This window comes from Megascapheus bottae, chromosome 21 (assembly GCF_031878675.1).
Source record: "Megascapheus bottae isolate mThoBot1 chromosome 21, mThoBot2.hap1, whole genome shotgun sequence".
Taxonomy (NCBI): Eukaryota; Metazoa; Chordata; class Mammalia; order Rodentia; family Geomyidae; genus Megascapheus; species Megascapheus bottae.
In genome coordinates, this window is record NC_143529.1 from 23,936,191 (window position 1) to 23,954,281 (window position 18,091).

The 18,091-nt window shown below is 49.8% G+C and overlaps 1 protein-coding gene across 4 annotated transcripts in view; it reads right to left on the minus strand.

Annotated features, from left to right (window-relative positions):
• Tns1 (tensin 1) overlaps positions 1 to 17,333 on the minus strand; it is a 179,872-nt gene extending 162,539 nt beyond the window's left edge. For 3 of the 4 annotated variants that reach the window (XM_090354795.1, XM_090354792.1, XM_090354791.1), the window contains exons 1-2: positions 17,237 to 17,332; positions 4,341 to 4,455 (exon numbers count right to left, since the gene is read on the minus strand). In XM_090354795.1, coding sequence (XP_090210921.1) covers positions 4,341 to 4,455; positions 17,237 to 17,269 — 148 coding nt within the window. In that variant the 5' untranslated portion in view covers positions 17,270 to 17,332. Of the gene's footprint in view, positions 1 to 4,340; positions 4,456 to 17,236 lie in introns of all 4 variants that reach the window. The other variant, XM_090354796.1, reaches the window with a different exon arrangement.
• Between the last annotated feature and the right edge of the window lie 758 nt (positions 17,334 to 18,091).

Sequence of the window (18,091 nt, forward strand, 5' to 3'; positions counted from 1 at the left end):
CTCCAGCCCTTAGTCCTTGTGCCTGCCTCAGCTGGGCTGCTGGGACTCTGACCCAGGGTGACTTCCTGCCTCTTGGAACACAGGAAGCCAACATTGTTGGGATTTAAATGGCCTTTTCCTCCTGGCTTGGGTTGGAACATGAGCGCAAAGCCTCTGTGAGCAGCTGACCCCCGTCCCAGCCACCAGCACCAGAGAGACGCTGGTCCCACTGTCCACCTGCTCACCAGGCTCTCAGCCTGCCTCACAGGCCTGGCCTGATCTGCAGGTCTGTGGTAATTGGTTTTACGTATCAACTTGGCTAGGCCACAGTACCCTGATATTTGGTCATACATTTTTCTACATGTTTCTGCAGAAAGTTGAGGGGTTTTGTTAGATGAGATTAACATTGGAATCGGTAGATTCCTAGTAAAGCATGCTCTCTCCCTCATGCAGGTGAAGGCCTGAAGAGATAACGACTAAACAAGAAGGAATTCTGTGGGCACATTGTCTTTGAACTTGAATTGCAACTCCTCCTTGGGTCTCCAGACTGCTGGTCTACCTGCAGATTTGGATTTGCCATGCCTTCACAACCACCTAAGCCAGCTCTTCAAATGTCCATCTATTTCTCCATCCATCCATCCATCCATCCATCCATCCATCCACCTCTAGATACACACATCCTGTTGGTTCTGTTGCTATGAAGAACTTTTTTGTTTTTAGCACCAGTACTGGGGCTTGAACTCGGGTCCTGGTTGCTGTCCTTAGCTTTTTCACTCAAGACTGGTGTTCTATCGATTGAGCCATAGCTCCACCTCTGGAATGTGGGTGATTAATGAAGAGTCTCATGGAACATTCTTTCCCAGGCTGACTCTGAACTGTGGCCCTCAGAATCTCAGCATCCTGAATAGCTGGGATGGCAGGTGAGAGGTACCAGTACCTGCCTAACGAATTGCCTTTTAGAAAAGCAGTTATACACTCCTTTCAATTGCAGCCTACAGAGCTACAGTGAGCAGAATGGCAAATGAAAACACTTGAAGCCACTTTCATAACACTTCAGGCACAAAATGAATACTTAGAATAATTCACGTAATACCAAGATGTCAGATGACGGACGAAAGGCACCATGTAGCTCCAGTGTACTAAGGAAGAAAAATCCTAAATTATCTCTCCCTGAACCTTTTCATTTTGTGTTCTTGTTGAGTTGTTGTTTGGAGTATTTTCCTTTTGTTTTTTAGTGTTTTGAGTCAAAACCCAGCTCTGGAGCCCATCCTGGCTAAGCACTTGGGATCTTCCTGCCTCAGCATTTTGAGTGCTAGGATTACAGGCATGCACCACTAAGTGAGTTCAATGGGTTTCAAACTTGTATTTGACAGACAAACTGTGCAAGTGGCTGCTTGTGATCTCGGGTGGCATTGCTGGATTTGTTGATCTAAGAGCTTGTGAATATTTTCTCCTCCCCTCCCCACTGGAACCTGAGAAGACGAGCGAACTAGTGCTCTTTGTAACTCCCCCACTTTTTGTTTGTTTGTTTTTGGTTATTGTTGTTGTCAGTCATAGGTCTTGAACACAGGACTGGGTATTGTCCTTCAGTATTTGTGCTCAAGGGCTAGTGCTCTACCATTTTGAGCCATAGCTCCACTTCCAGTTTTTAGAGAATTAATTGGAGACAAGAGTCTCATGGACTTTCCTGCCCAGGCTGGCTTTGAACCATGATCCTCAGATCTCAGTCTCCTAAGTAGGTAGGATTACAGATATGAGCCACCAACACCCAGCCTCTTTGTCCTATTTTAAAGGTGAAAAAAACTGAGGCTCAGAGAAATGAAGCAATGTGGCCAAATGCTCACTAGCAAGCGTCAAAGCTGAGATTTGAACCGACAGCATCTTGAGCCAAGTGCAAGATCATGTCACCATCCAGCCTGCACAGATACATAACTCCTACTTGGATTGAAATGGACAGGGAAGAAGAAGGCAAACAAACACCCAAACTGCCGGGCACGGTGGCTCACACCTATAATCCTAGCTACTCAGAAGGCTAAGATCTGAGGATCCCGGTTCAAAGCCAGCCCAGGCATTAAAGTTCATGAGACTCTTATCTCCAATTAACCACCAGAAAATTGGAAGTGGCACTATGGCTCAAGGGGTAGGGCAGTAGCCTTGAGCTGAAGAGCTCAGGGACAGTGCCTAGGCCCAGAGTTCAAGCTTCATGACCAACACACACACACACACACACACACACACACAAAGAGTCTGGTGGGGTGGGATAGAAGGGATAGAAAGAAGGGAAGGCAAGGATGGAGGAAGAAAATGGGATAGATGGAGTGGATGGATGGATAGATGGATGGGATGGATAGGGTAGATGAAAAGGAAAGAAGGGATAAGGGGAGCAGGGGAAAGAGTGGGTTGATGAAGGGAGGGAGGGAGAAGTGGGTAGATAAGCAGATGGATGGATGGATGGATGGATGGATGGATGGAGAGAGGTTAGGTAGCTGGGTGGGCAGAAAGATAGATGGATGGATGGATGGATGGATGGATGGATGAGGGTGGATAGATGGACAGATGGATAGATGGATGGGTTGGAGTAGGTAGATGAATGGAGTGGATGAATGGTCAGATGGATGGAGAGAGAAGTGGGGAGGTGGGTAGAAGGAGAAAAGAAGGGATGAATGGGTAATCTAACTCACGACCCCAAACCTCCTAGTTCCAACACACAAAAACCTGATCCGCCCTGTATCTCCCAACAGTGGCCCCAAGGTCCCCCACACTGCCCTAAACCTGGTGACTCCAGGCTTGCAGCTGAGGGAGACAAGGGGCTGTGGATCAGGAGTCAGGTCATATTCCCTATTGGCTTGCAGAGGCACCTTCTTTAGCCCAGTCCTGACACCTTGAAGCTTCACCCTGACTTTCTTCCTTCTCCCTATCAACTCCCACAACTTAAACTAGTGCCCATCAACAGCTGCCAAACCAGCCTAGCCACCCATCCTCCCCTCTAGTTCACACTGGCAGGGCCAGGCTGGGGTTGGGTGAAACAAGAAGCCACTCATGGAAGTTACATCCTCTGTCAACTCAAGCCCTTGGACCAGGCCAAGTGACCAAGTATAGCCACGAATCCCAGACCTCTGCTGCCTGTGTCAGCCATGCTGCCTCCACCTCAGCAGTACGGGGGGTCTCTTTTCCCATCCCCAAAGGAAGAACTAGAAAGTAAATTTGTGCAGCCTCTAGGGGCACAGCAGCACTGGGGCTGTCACACAAAGTGCAGAAGTCCTCCCTCAGCCATTCTAAATCTACAAGGAGTCCCCTACAGACCTCTTGGTAAGCGGGCGCCACTGTGTGGCTGATGTGAGTATTGCAAAAGACCCCCTTGGTTCAGAGTGAATGATAAACCCTGGCCCTTTGCCCGTGGCAAGCCTTGTCTGGAACACCCTCCATATATCCGTCCACATATTCTCACTCCTATGCACAATTCAAGACAAACAACCCCCAGCTTCTAGCTTATAGGCCTTCACCCTCACCCCAGAAGGAGCCAGAGAGCAGGGAAACAGGCAGCACTGAGTAGGAAGAAGCTCAGTAGCTCAGCTGCATCCAGGCCCCGGTGGTTGATGGGAGTGGGGAGGAAGGCATCAGGCAGGAAAACTGAGTGGTGGTGTCACACAGTGGATTCAGGGCCCTCTGTTGATTTCCTTGTGTGATCTGTGACAAGACACAGCCCGTCACTGCCACACCCAAGCCCATCCAGGAGCACAAGCACAGGACGTGGAGCAGCAGGCTCTCCATCAACTCTTTTTTTTTTTGGGTGTGTCAGTTGTGGGGCTTGAACTCAGGGCCTGGATGATGTCCCAAGCTCTTTTGCTCAAGGCTAGTGCTTTACCACACTGAGCTACAGCACCTTCTTCCAGAAGCACAGAAACTTGCAGGTTTCTGATGGTTAACTGGAGATAGGAGTCTCATGGACTTTTCTGCCCAGGCTGGCTTTGAACCATAATCCTTAGATCTCAACCACTTGAGTAGCTAGGGTGACAGTCATAAGCTCCCAGCTGCATCAATTCTAAACGTCTCCCCAACCTGTTCCCAGGGGTGAAGCGTGTATGGCTTTGCTCCTTTATAATACTCCCATTGCCACACACTGGCCACCAACACATCCTCCATCCACACGACCACATGTCCTCCACACAACCGCCACACAGCCTGCACACCCCAAGCCCATGCCACTCTCATGTATCTGCCTGCAATCCACACGTCAGATAGCCACCTTCCCACAGTCTCTAGGTGGCATGCGATCCACGCCCTCGCAGGGGACCACACAGCATGCTCCACAGAGCCCCAGCCTGCCCCAGGCCTGGCCGCACAGCTGGCCAGCCGCTTACCTTTGCAGGTACAGCCCTCGCGGGTGATGGCCTGCCGGCAGATCCCACATGGCTTCACCTTCTTAAATGTCTTCACCTTGAAGTGGTGGGCCTTGGGGGCCTCCAGGTCCTCTGGCTGTGGGAGGAGAGACACAGGGATCAGAACCCTGGAGCTGGGAAGGTGTGGCAGCATGCGGAGCAGCGGAGGGGAGGGGAAGGGAGAGGAGCCCAGAGGAGGGAGGAGGTGTCCAAGGATCAAGAATGGTACAGAAGTGGCCAGCTGCAAAACCCAGGCTGCCAGCCTAGCAGGGGGTCAGTGGATAGGGTCAGACCACAAATGAAGACCCCAGCACCCCAGAATGCATGCTTCTCCATAGCTTACACTTATCACTTATCACTTTTTTTTCCAGTCTTGGGACTTGAACCCAAGGCCTAGACATTGTCCCTATGCTTCTCTTTTGCTCAAGTCTAGTACTCTACCACTTGAGCCACAGTTTTACTTCCAACTTTTTCTGTTTACATGGTACTAAGGAATCGAACCCAGGGCTTCATGCATACTAGGCAAGCACTCTACCACATTCCTAGCACCACATCACTTTTTTTGTTGTTGTTGTTAGTTGTGGAGCTTGAACTTAGGGCCTGGATGCTATACTCTCGAGCTCTTCTGTTCAAGGCTAGCACTCTACCACTTTGAGCCACAGTGCCACCTCCAGTTTTCTAATGGTTAAGTGGAGATAAGAGTCTCACACACATTCCTGCCTGGCTGGCTTTGAACTGTGATCCTCAGAGCTCAGCCTCCTGAGTGGCTAGGATTATAGGTGTGAGCCACCGGCATCCAGCTTTCCTTTTCTTTTTAATTTCATGATTCAGGCATGGTTTGCATGCAGTAAGGATGCTAAATTAAAATGTATTGCTTAATTGTTCACTGCAGCACTATTTACCATAGCAAAGATATGGAACCAACCTAGATGTCCCTCAGTTGATGAGTGGATCAACAAGATGCGGTATTTGTACACAATGGAATTCTATGCTGCTGTCAGAAAGAATGACATCACCCCATTTTTAGGAAATGGAAACTTAGAAAAGATCATATTAAGTGAAGTAAGTCAGACTCAAAGGAACTTAGGCTCAATGGTTTCCCTCATTTGTCATAATCAGTAGAAACTTTGGGCTCTACTAGCAGAGATCTGCAATAGAGCAAAATCTTGATACATAAGGCCATATAATGTGAAGCTAATTGAAAGGACCTCCAGGATATTAAAACAAAAGCCATATAATGAATGATTGTTGTCCTTAAGGTACTATGTTGTCTCTCGTCTCCTTTGCTGTCCCTTGGTTATCTTATATTGTTACAGTATCTCACTTTGTTACCTGATATATCGGATATATTTGTATTTGGTTATTTGATATTGGATAGGGAAGGGGGGAAAACAAGATGAGGGGTGGGGGTGGGGGAGGGAAATGGGGACCAAGACATGTGAAAGGGTATCAATGTATGGGAATTAATGCACCATCTATCTGGCAAATATCATGTAACCCTTCTATTAATTACAATAAAAATATATGAAAAAAATAAATAAATAAAATATCTTTTGTTAAAAGCCAAAAAAAATGTATTGCTTAATTGGGCTGGGGACAGAGCTTAGGGGTATAGCACTTGCCTTGCATGTGCAAGGCTTTGGGTTCAAATCCTCAGTACAGTAAAAAACAACGTTTTGCTAAATACAACTTATGCATATGCACCCCATGTTTCCCATACCCCTCTTGATTCTTCCCAGTCAATGACAACATAAATATTATTAGGACTTCCCTGTCATCAAGGAGTCATTTTGCTACATTTTTAAACTTCATAGAAATGGAACTCTGCAGTCTGTGCACTCCTGTACCCCTTCTTCTGGGAGCTGCACCGGTGTGGACACAGTAAGTAGTGGTTCCTTCTTTTTTGTCACTGTGTAGTATTCCATTGTGTCAATGTTGCAAATATACTTATCTATTCCACTGTTGATGTTCCTTATCCTCTAGCCTAGTTCCCCAGCACACCACTGCCCACTTTTGCCCTCTAACCCTCCCCATCTGCAAGATCAGGAAGCCTCTTCTACCTTTATTTTTATTTTTTTATTCTTTTCATTATCAAAATATACAAACACAATTGTTTTGGGCAGTGCTGAGAATGGAGCCCAGGGCCCTTGCACATGTTACTGAGCTATGCTCCCAGTCTGATGACAATGTGATTTGTTGAATTTCCATTCTGTTGTTCTAATTTTTAATCTTATTATTAAGACAGGGTCTCATAGGTAGCCAGCCATGGAGTCTCACTCTTCCCATGATCCCCCTGTAATCCCACCCAAGTGTTGGAATTACAGACCTTTACCACCATCCTATTGTATTTCATTTGCTTGTTTGTTTGAGGTCTCCTTGTATGGCTTAGGTCATACCATGCTCCTTGCCTCCACCTGCTGAGTGCTGGAATTACAGGAATGCATCACCTTGCCTGGCTAAATTTTCAGTTTTAAACTATACTAACTCATACATGGAAAGAGAAGCTGCATGGAAGTATCATGTGCCAGGAGCCACGGAGCCAGTCTCCACCCACCCTTACCAAAGGCCTTGTTTTCCCTTCCAGATAACACTGCGCCCTGGGGCTCTGATAGTCTGCTCTTTGTATCCACACATGCAAACCCATTTTAAGACTCCAGACACTGCCCAGACTGCAGCCCAGCCTTGTCAGAGGACTCAGGGAAGGCATCTTCTGCCTGCATAATCCCCTAGCTTCAGCCTCTGTTCTCTGCCCTACGAGGTGCCAGTAATCACAGAATTACTGTTCTCCTCCCTCCCTCCAAGGCACATGTGCCCCACAATGCCCAGAGTGGGCTCTGCTCCTCCAGGTCTCTTCCCGGTATGCGGCCCCAGAGCCCCATACTCTGAGACGGAATCAGAAGGGGAAATTCCGTGTGTTAAATGGAGGAAGTATGGCCCACACATTTGGCACGTCCAAGACTCAGAAAATAAGCAGATGAGGCAGAGGGTATCCTGGAAGAGACAGGACCACTCCACCAGGAAGAAAAACAGAAGGAAAGCCAGAGAGACAAAAGACAGCTAGAGACAAGGGGCAGAAAGAGACAGGAGAGGGAAAGCAGACAGAAAAAGCGAAAAACCACAGACAGCAGAGAAAAGAAGACCGAGATAAAGACACAAAGAAACACAGAGATTCTCCCCACTGAGAATCACAGAGATTAGATAGAGTATGCAGAAACTAAGAGAGGACTCAGGATCAAAGACAGACAGATGGACAAAGGACACAGGAGCTCCCCAAAACCAAAGCAGGGAGATATGAACATCACCATCCATCATGTCAGCAGTGGCTTCTCTGAGTCCCTTTGTGCTATAAAGAAACTAGTGAATAAACTGAAAATGTAATTTTAAAACTAAGACCATTTCCAAAGTCTTAGAGCCTCTCACACACCACACATAGTGATGATTAGCATTCAGTTGCCTGAGAGCAACTGAGGAGAAGTCATCTGTCTTTAAGAGGGGAGGAATGAATAAGGGGGGGGGGGGGCACCCAGCTGTTCCTGCCAGAAGGCTACAACCTGAATCTAATCAAGAGGACACATCAAGCCAACCAACCCAAATTGAGGCACAGTCTACAAATTAAATGGCCTGGAATCGTCTAAAGTGACAACAAGGTCATGGGAGTCAAGGTCAGATGGAGATTTCCAGACTGATTCTGAACTGCAATATATATGTATGAGGATACCATAAGGACAACTGATAAAATGTCAATGTGATCGTGTATCAACATCACCTTCTTGATTGTTTGAACTTTGGGAAAAACTGGAGAAGTATTTAGGTAAAGGAGGGCCCATGGTATCAACCACACATTTTCAAGAAGCTCAGGGGCAAAACATTTGAAATTGTTTCTGAATTCAGAGACAGAGAGAAAAGGTCAAGGGAAAGGAAACCAATAGGTTAAACCAGGGGCAGGAATCAAGCCCAGCTGGGAGGTCAGCAGCACCCCCTAGTGGTCAGTGGGAAGCAGTGCCCCAGATTCTGATGAAATATTTCAGGAAGCTGAGCTCTGGGCTGCAGCCCACAGTGGGGTGAAGGTGGATGCAGGGCACTTCCCAGCTCTGGGCATCCCTCAGCGTCCTCCGCTGAACACCTCCACCAAGAGGGCACCACCTCAAGCACCGACTGGAAGATTCCTGTGCATTTTCTGGTATATCATTGCAGAGAGGGATCCCTGCCCATTGAAGAACAGGAAGAGGCCTTGGGGTCCAGTTAAAAGACAGGAAGCCCAAACCCCCACTAAACCTTCCTCTCCCACCCATTCTAGAGTATCTGAAAGTCCCTCCCATACCCCAAATCCAACCTTTCTCCCAAGCCTAGAATGAGAGGCCTTCTCCAGAAAGCAAAGCAGGGACTGGAAAGTTCTCCTTCCAGCCTGCTGAGCAGATGGGTAGCACATGGAACCTTCCAGACTGTTAAGTAAATTCCAGAGTCTGAATTTGCCTGCCCTGCCTTCCCAACCTTATACAATATGAGTTGCATAGACCTCTCCTGCTGCAGGCTGGCAGGTTTCTGTTACCCTCCAACCTTCCTCAAACTTGCAAACTTATTGCCTGTATGCAGCTCCTGCCCCATCTCCTGCACCCCTCACCCCACCCTGCACTCACTCCTACAAGCCAGTCTCCCAGGACAGGAGATGGGAGACGGGAGACCTGCACCCTTTCATGACTTTGTGGCCTCAAAAGAACCAGCAGCCTTGTGTGAGGCTTTGCAGTCTCCCATGCAATGAGGGACTCTGACTAGCCCAATGTGGGGAGTTAGAGAATCGGGGGAAGGAATCAGGAAGACTTGGACTAAAGGCTGGAGGGTTCTCACACCTCTGAGGAAAGCCTGTATACTCTTGTAAATAACACCAGCCCTGCCATCCATCCATACACAAGACTCCCTGGCTCTGCTGGCCTTGGCCTTGCTGGCTGTGAAGCTGGGTGTTGTGTTTGACTGGTAAAAGGTGTCTAGTAGAGATTAGCCTTCTGTCTCAAATATTCAAATATGAAAGAAGCTTGTTCTGTGGGCACTAAAGACCTCCAGGCCAGGGGGCAGACCTCGAGGCAACGACAAAGAGAACTCAGCACCCCTCAATCCGAGTTTGAGCCAAGAGAATGAACTGGGTACCTGGCTACCACTCTGCTCCCCACCTCACCTCCCAGGATTACTCTGCAGGTACAGGCAGAGGATAGACGTGAACCCCATAAAGAAAACGAGCTCATAAACAGCAGAGTACTGCGCAAGGGCAGTGGCTTGTTTTGACAATGATCACGGTTTTCCAGACAAGTAGCGGACAGCCTTGGGGAAGCCCAGCTTGGCCCAGCCCTGTCCCTTGTTGGATTAGCTGGCAAAACTTAGGGATGGGGGCAAGGGGCGGGGGGGGGGGGTGGCGGGGGGGGGGGGGGCGGAGGGTGGACCCAGCAGGGAGTGTCCAATCTGATCGGACTCTGCCTTCCTCAAGAGCCAGTGCCCAGACAGCCTGGAAGTCATTCTGTCCAGCCCTATGACAAGCCCACCCAGCAACAACAACTTTCCAGCCCTAGGGGACACCCTTCCCTCCCTCTCTCCAGCCAGCAATGGCTGGAGTGCTCTAATCACAGGGGTGTGGCATAGCTGGCTGGATAGCCTTGGCCAGAGGCCTTAGCCTGGGGTGGGGAAATGTGCTTTCTGGGTCCACCCTGCCCCACGGGGCAGAGTGATGGCAGGGGTGGAGGGATTATGAAAGAGACTAGTGATAGCCCCCAGGCTCCTGGAGCTCATGAGCACACACACGCACACACACACCACAGCTTTTCCAACTTTGTCCAATACTCCAATGGCATGGGAAGACCAGGGAGCAAGTCAGTCTGGAGAAGGGGCCAGGCCTGGAAGGTCAGCTCCACCCTCACCCTGTGCCTCAGTGTCTTTGCCTCCCTAGGCTGAAAGGCCTGGTGAGTATTGCAAGGTACCTCAAGTTCAAGCATCATGCCCCTCCCCCCTCCTCCTTACCCCATATCACCTTTACTTACACACAAAGCTCTCCCCTCCCCCCAGCCCCTAGCCAGCTAATGGTCTGTCCGTGTCCTTCAGTCTCAGTCTGGGTGGAAAACTCTGACTCACTCTCAACTCCTCCCTGCCCTCCCCTGCTTCCTTGCCCGGCTCCCCACTCCCCACCAACCACTTGCCAGGTCCTGGGAAGGATGCCTTTGAATTCCCTCCATGTATTGTCCCTCAGTCTCCTCACTTCTGCACAGGGTACTGCAACAGCCTCCACTCCCCAACACAGAAACCCCCAAGACCTGTCACTAGCCTAGCTACATCTCTGGGAGACCTATGACACCCCACTCACCCCCAAACTGCACCACCCTTCTTCCCTTTGAAAACTTTAAAAGCTTTGGAAAAGACAGATGCACATACGCCCTTCTGGATCCACCAGCTGTCCACGTGGTCTCCTGTTTGCTCCCCACTTTCCTCTTAGTGACAGCAACACAGCCCTGTGGCCTCGAATCTGCTGCCCAGTGCGGCCCATTATGGCAGGGTCTGTTTTTAGATTCAGAATCTAATCAGGATTATGCATCACATGTCGTGGCCTTTCATCCTTCGATCTAAATACATTGTCCATGTGAGTATGTTTGGTTTGCTTCGCTTTGCTTTGGTTTTGGCAGTGTCTTGCTCTGTAGCCAAGGCTGGCCTCCACCTCTCAGTTCTCCTACTCCAGCCTCTCCAGTGCAGGGATCACAGGCAGAGACTATCAAACAAGGCTTTTATTTGCCTTTTAGGCCACTGAGGGTTTCAAAGATATGTCCGAGAAGGTTGCTCTGCAGAATGCCCCCAAATTTGGGTTCATCTGCTTCCTCACAATTCACCTAAGCTCACATCTGGCTGAGGAAAATTGCCTGTCTCCTCTGCTTTCTTCAGTGGCTCTGAAGAAAGATGCCTTAGTGACTACTGAAAGTATGAGTTAAACTTTCTTGTATCAGAGGCCTCATGTGCCCTGGACTCAGTTCCCAGCTCAACCTTCACCCCCATTCCTCAGGGTGGACAATCCAGAACTCTACTTTCTCCAGCTTCCTGCTGGAGACCACAGCCATAGCCAGCCAACTGGATCAGCTATGCTGCCCCTCACACCCAACACGGACAGTCATCATCTGGGTCACTGGGGGACCTCCCAGAACCCGTACCTACTTGCTTTAAACCCACCTGTTAGAATTCCCCTTGGGAAACCTGTTTGCACAATGTCCTGGTCCCTAATAAGAGCCCTGGCCCATAGGTCCTCTCCCTCTCTCTCTGCCTTTCTGCCCAAGCTCCCCAATCTAGTCTCTGTGTGTGTGTGTGTGTGTGTGTGTGTGTGTGTGTGTGGCCTCTGAGTGTGCCAAATAGTCCCAGGACCTGTAAATTATAAAATCTGTAGCTCTCCTACATTTCTCCCTATCACCGATAGGCATTCTCTATATGGAAAGATCCTCAGTGAAAATACCCAACAGCCAGGCACTGTGACTCACACTTATAATCCCGGCTACCTGAGAGATTGAGATCTGAGGACTGTGGTTCAAAGCTAGCCCCAGCAGGGAAGTCCATAAGACTCTTCTTACCAATCAACTACTCTGAAAAAGCCAGAAGTGGCACTGTTGCTCAAGTAGTAGATCGTTAGTTTTGGCAGAAAAGCTCAGGGTCAGGACCCAGGCTCTGAGTTCAAGCTCCATGACTGCCCCCCCCCAAAAAAAGCAAGAAAGAAAAGAAAAAGAAAGAGAGTTGGGCATAGTGGCTCATGCCTCTAATCCTAGCTACTCGGGAGGCTAAGATCTGAGGACAGCAGTTCAAAGCCTGGGCACTAAAAAGTATGTGAGATGCTTATCTCCAATTAACCACCAGAAAACCGGAAGTGGCACTGTGGCTCAAGGGGTAGGATAGCAGCCTTGAGCTGAAAAGCTCAGGGACAACTCCCAGGCCCAGAGTTCAAGTCCCACAACCAACTACAAAAAAGAAAGAAAGAAAGAATTTCCCCTTCTCCCCCACCCAGCAAGTACTTGGGATGGCCTGACTTCTCCTCTACCAGCTAGCTGCATGCTTCCAGGCAAGCTCAATTAACCCTGTTCTATCTCACTTAACTAAATTTGTTAAAGAAAAAGTAGCTGTGCCTCATGTCATGAGCACTCAGAACTGGTTCACCAGGTGACACATGTCTACCTGACCTCATTCTTCCTGTCCTCTGTATTCTTCCTGTCCTCTGTGTCCTGTGAGACTCATACAAGCCTGAGGACCAATCTGCGTGCAGCAGCCGCTCCGAATGTAGGTACTCATCACGATCTAGCAATAGACAGTACATGAGGTGGGGGTGTTATGTTTTATTTATCACATGGGCCACCCCCCAAAATTCCTGACCCCTGAAGCCACTGAGAGGTACACATGAAATTGTTCAAGGACATAGGCAAGGCATAGAGAAACAAAGGAAGTCTCTAGGACTGTGTAGCTAGTCAGTGTCAGGGATAGGATTTGAACCTGGGGAATCTGGGATGCAGGTCTTCATTCAGACACTGCAGGAGATGACAAGTCATACATTTGGGCACTTTTTTTTTTTTTTGCCAGTCCTGGGCTTGAGCTCAGGGCTTGAGCACTGTCCTTGGACTTTCTCAAGGCTAGCACTCTACCACTTGAGCCTCAGCACCACTTCCATCTTTTTGCTATGTATGTGGGGTACCAAGGAATCGAACCCAGGTCTTCGTGCATGCTAGGCAAGCACTCTTCCACTAGGCCAAACTCCTGGCCCACATTTGGGCACTTTTAAATCTTATTCCTGAGAGCCCCTTCACTGACCTGAAATGCCCTGACCTGAATGAATCCCAGAATAGAGAGTACAGGAGGGGAAAGCAGCAACCACATGCAGTCCTGACTCCTGGCTGGTGGCCGTGAACCTGAGCTGGCCTAGCAGAGTGACTGAGTGCTTAGTATATGCAGGCCATTTTGCTAGCTTTATATGGATCAGCCCATTTGTAACCTGGCAACCCAGACTGGGAGAGACTCAGTAGTCCAGCACTTTGCCTATGAGACCCGTAAGTTCCAATCCCCAGCAGGGGAAAGAATACACATACAAACAGGCCAAGCACTTGTTGCTGGCTCACACCTGGAATCCCAGCTACTCAGGACACTGAGACAGGAGGACTGTGGTTTGAAGGTAGCCCAGGCAAGAAAGTCTTTGAGGCTCTTTTCTCCAATTAACCACCAAGCCAGAAGCAGAGTTATGGCTCCAGTGGTCAAGTATCAGCCTGGAGCAAAAAAGTTAAGAGACAGTACCCAGGCCCTGACTTTAAGCTCTTGTACCAGTACATATATACATAATACATATACACATAAATATGTATGCACACATATATACATGCACACATACATATATATACATCTAATGACTGTAAAGGTAGTAGAGAAACCAGGGCCCAGAGATGTGAAGCTAAGCTGTTTCTCCAGCTGTGTATCTCATGTGTCATTTTTGTCACCCTCGGCAGAAGAGGTTTTATTTCACACACTGGCTAAGCCCATGCAGCTTGGCTCCCACTCCAGGTCAGGTGAAGCAGAAAAGAGAAAATAGAGTCAGAGCAGAAGATCAGATTGGGACCCGCATGGTAAGAAGGACATACAAAGAATGCAGAGCCAGCTGTCAGTGGCTTTCTGAGAAGAGGAAAAGGCTGAGATCTGAGATTTTCAGTTCAAGGCCAGCCCAGGCAGGAAAGTCTATGAGACTCATCTCCAATTAAAAATCCAGAAGTAGAACTATAGCTCAAGCAGTAGAGCACCAGCCTTGAGTGAAAAGGGGTCCCACTGTGTGCGCGCGCACACACACACACACACACGAATACAGGGGCTCCAGAGGACCAAAATGTATACTCAGCACTGGGCAGGACACCAACTCCCAAAAAACAGACCATGTCATTGTCTGCAGCTGGAGGTGGCCTTAGAGAATTGCGCTGAAGTTTCTGGGAGGTCCAGAAAGTCTAACGACCAGCTCTCAGCTGCATGGCTTGCTCAGGGCAGGCCAAGGGTTGCACTTGACCCCTATTCTGAGAGCAGATCAGCCCACTTCCCCAGAAGGAAGGGCTTACAGCTCCAACTCTACCCATACCACATCAACACGCTCAATTAATAGGCGTGTAATTATTTCCTAAATAAACTCTACTTGACTGTGTAATAGCAAATGGAAGCATTTGATGGGAAAATCAAGTTATGCATAATATATAGCTAGGCTCCCCAGCTAATAAAGTGGTTTTTATTCCTAGATGTTGTTAGAGCTCTGCACTACAGATGTGCCATTTTGTGGACAAAACATCTGTAGCTTCTCCAAATAGAGACATAGGAACATGCATGCACACATGCTATCTCCTCCAGACTGTGCCACCATTTACCTCCCTGAGGCTGCAGATCCACCCAGTTCTTGGCTGTCCCTGTGCAGCCAGAAAAGACAGACTGAGTGAGGCCCTGTCACAACACCTCCTCTCCAGGCAAGAGGTTGTGTCTGGGTGCTGAATCCATCCAAGTGCAAGTGCATCCTCTCTGTCTCGCCCCAGCCTGGAGTGGGTAGTGGCTATATTAGTCCTTCCCACTTTACAGATCAGGAAACTGAGTCTCAGGATGGGAACAGTCCTACTTAATACCACCCAATGGTAAGTAGTAGAACTAGAATTAAATTAGGCCATGCCTGACAGTAAAGTCCACATACTTCTTCCCACCACTGAACATCTCTCAAACAATCTGAAAGCCAGAACCAGGAGACCAATGCCTGTAATCCTGGCTACTCAGAAAGCTGAGATCTTAGGATCACAGTTCAAAGCCAACCTGGGTAGAAAAGTCCATGAGACTCTTAGCTCCAATTAACCAGCAAAAAGCCAGAAGTGGAGGTATGGCTCAAGTTGTAGAGTGCCAGCCTTGAGCAAAAGGCCAAGCAAAAGAATGAGGCCCCACCAGGCACCAATGGCTCACGCCTGTAATCCTAGCTACTCAGAAAGATGAGATCTGAGGATTACAGTTCAAAGCCAACCCAGGCAGGAAATTCCATGAGATTCTTATCAAAAATAAAAAATAAGAGTGAGGTAGGCCAGGAGTATTGCCTAGTGGTAGAGTACTCGCCTCGCACGCACAAAGTCCTGGGTTCAATTCCTCAGTTCCACATGTGTGGAAAAAGCTAGAAGTGGTGCTGTGGTTCCAGTGGCAGAGCACTAGCCTTGAGCAAAAAGTGTCCAAGGACAGTGCCCAGGCCCTGAGTCTAAGCACCAGGACTGATAAAAAAAAAAAGTGAGGCCCTGAGTTCATACATGTGTGCATGCACACATATGTGCACACACACACACACACACACATACACACACACACACACTCCAAGTCTAGCCATGTCTCCAGGGCCCCCAGACCCTTCTGCATGATGGGTGCCATTGATCCATCCATCTTCTGCTACAAACACACCCCCCTATCCAGCTAAGGTCTGTCCAGGGGGAAGAAGCTGCCTTAGACAGCTAGGGGTATAAACATGTCAAGACTCCTTGTCTTTCCAGCGCACTCTCCCCTGGCAAAGGACCAGAGGCCAGTGGCAACAACAGGGCTTCACACCAGGAGCGATCAAGGAGGGCAAGGACAGGGGAAGATGCAGGCCTCCTGTACAGTTGGGCTACTTTCTCTGCTCCCCCCACCACCACCACAGGAACACAAACGGGAAGAGCCACTTTCCCCAAACCCCCATAGCAGATGAGTCCCCCAGAGTCCAATCCAATTGCACCTTAGCCTTGAGAGTCTAACCTGTCTGTGCTACAGGGCTGCCTCAGTACCCACCTTGGCACAGGAGGTCCCCATTGTACAGACGGCACCAACAGCCCTGATGCCTCTTCTACGTGGGAAGCCCCAGGCTCCTTCAGTCTGTTATCAGACCCAAATCCCTCGCTCCAGGCCTTGTCCCCTCCCTCTCCCCTCTCTATCCAAAGTACTCCCTGGTTGCCAAGTCTGCCTTCTCATAACTTTCTTCTGCCTCAGCTCACTGCTAACCGCTCCTGAGGATTAGAAGGGTAGACGAGGGAAAGGGAATGGCCACATCTGGATTCTGGGCCTGCAGCCCCTCCCCCAAATCAGCTATGGCTCTCCCAGACCAACATAAACTTCAGCCAGGGATGACTTCCTGGCCCTCCTGACCCGGCACATGCCTTCACCCAGCCCAGACAGCCCCTCAGAGTGCCTCTAAGGGAAGGGGGTCTCCTCCTGGACCCGCCCCCGCCCCTCCCTCAGCAATCAGCCCTCTCCCATCCCCCCTTCCCCAGGAACTACTGCCCATGACTGGTCTCTAGCCTTTAACCCTTCCCACAAACGCCCCCAGACCTGGCTGTGCATCCTGTGGCACCCTCGCCCCACACAACCCTTCCTGAATCTAGGGTCCTCCGGGACAAGGGAGGTCTCAGTGAAGACAGTGAGGGGGGCCATGAGGGAAGGGATAGAGGTGGGTAGAAGCTGAAGTTGAGTATAAAAGTGATCCAGATCTCAGGTTCTAAGTGAGTTATCTGGGTCCTCCAGACCCCCCAACACTGACCCATCCTCAATCCCCTATAGAGTCTCCTAAGGAAGCTGAGATTTTTACCAGCGGGGAGGAGGAAAACAGGAAAGACTCCTAAAAGAAACAAACTTCTCCATGACGTTCTCCTTCTCCCAGAGCCTAAACTCAGTACTGACCTCTAGAACCAGAACCAGAGCCAGAGTCCTGGCAAGAGCAGTCACTCAGGCGGAGGTCCACTCAAGTGGACCCCTGCTTCTACAACTTCTGTAAGAACCCATTTACCCCAACCCTCCCCCAACTCCAGGCCCTCAGCTAAAGGATGGGGCTGGGGGTGCAAGCTCAGAGCTGAACCAGCCAGACCTACCCACAGCATGCAGGATAGACAGATCCACGTCATCTTCAGTGAGTCTTGCCCTTGGTCCACACAGGGCCCTGCAAAGGGCCCCCCCCCCCCCCTGAGCTCACAGTGCCCACAGAGCAGGCAGAGAGAGCGCAGAGTCCTCTGGTGCTCTGCTCAGCCTGCATCTGGGCCTCCAGCTCTCTTCCCTCCTCCTCCTTCTCCTCCCCCCACTCCACCCCCTGTCCCAGCCTCCTTTCTCCTCCCTCCTCCCAGGCTGCACTGGTGGCTGGGGGGGGGGTCAAAAGCTCAGTTTGGCATAAGGCAGAAAGAGGACAAGATCCCGATGCACCGGGGGCGGGGGGGGGGGGGGGCAGGGGGAGCTGAAGCCATGGCCACCCAGATGCAGAGCTGAAGCTCCTTCAGTCCTGATCTGGGACCAGGACTGGGAGCCCTAGTGGGGCTGCTCCAGAATATACCAGACCACGGAGCCACAGACAGAAAGACAGACCCAGGACAGCACTGTCTGCATCCCTGGGGTCTCTTGGGCTCTCCCCATTCTCCCAGCCTTGGAGCATACAATCATTTGTGCACACACAGCTAGGACGACCCTGGCACCCAAAGACAAGCTCCTGGCTCAGGACAGGACAGGCCTTGCCACTGGAGAAGCTAGGGAGAGGCAGAGCCTGGCCCTGCCCCCAGGCCGTGGATTTCATCCCAGTTTTGTTTTTTCTATTTCTTTTTCCCCCTTCTTTCTTTCTTTCTTTCCTCCAAACATCTGTCTCAGCCCTTCCTGCCCTTCTAAAAGCGAGCCTCGCTCCAGGCTCCCGCCAGAGTCTGTTTTTCTTGACTGTACCCTGGGCCAACATTTGGTTTGCATTT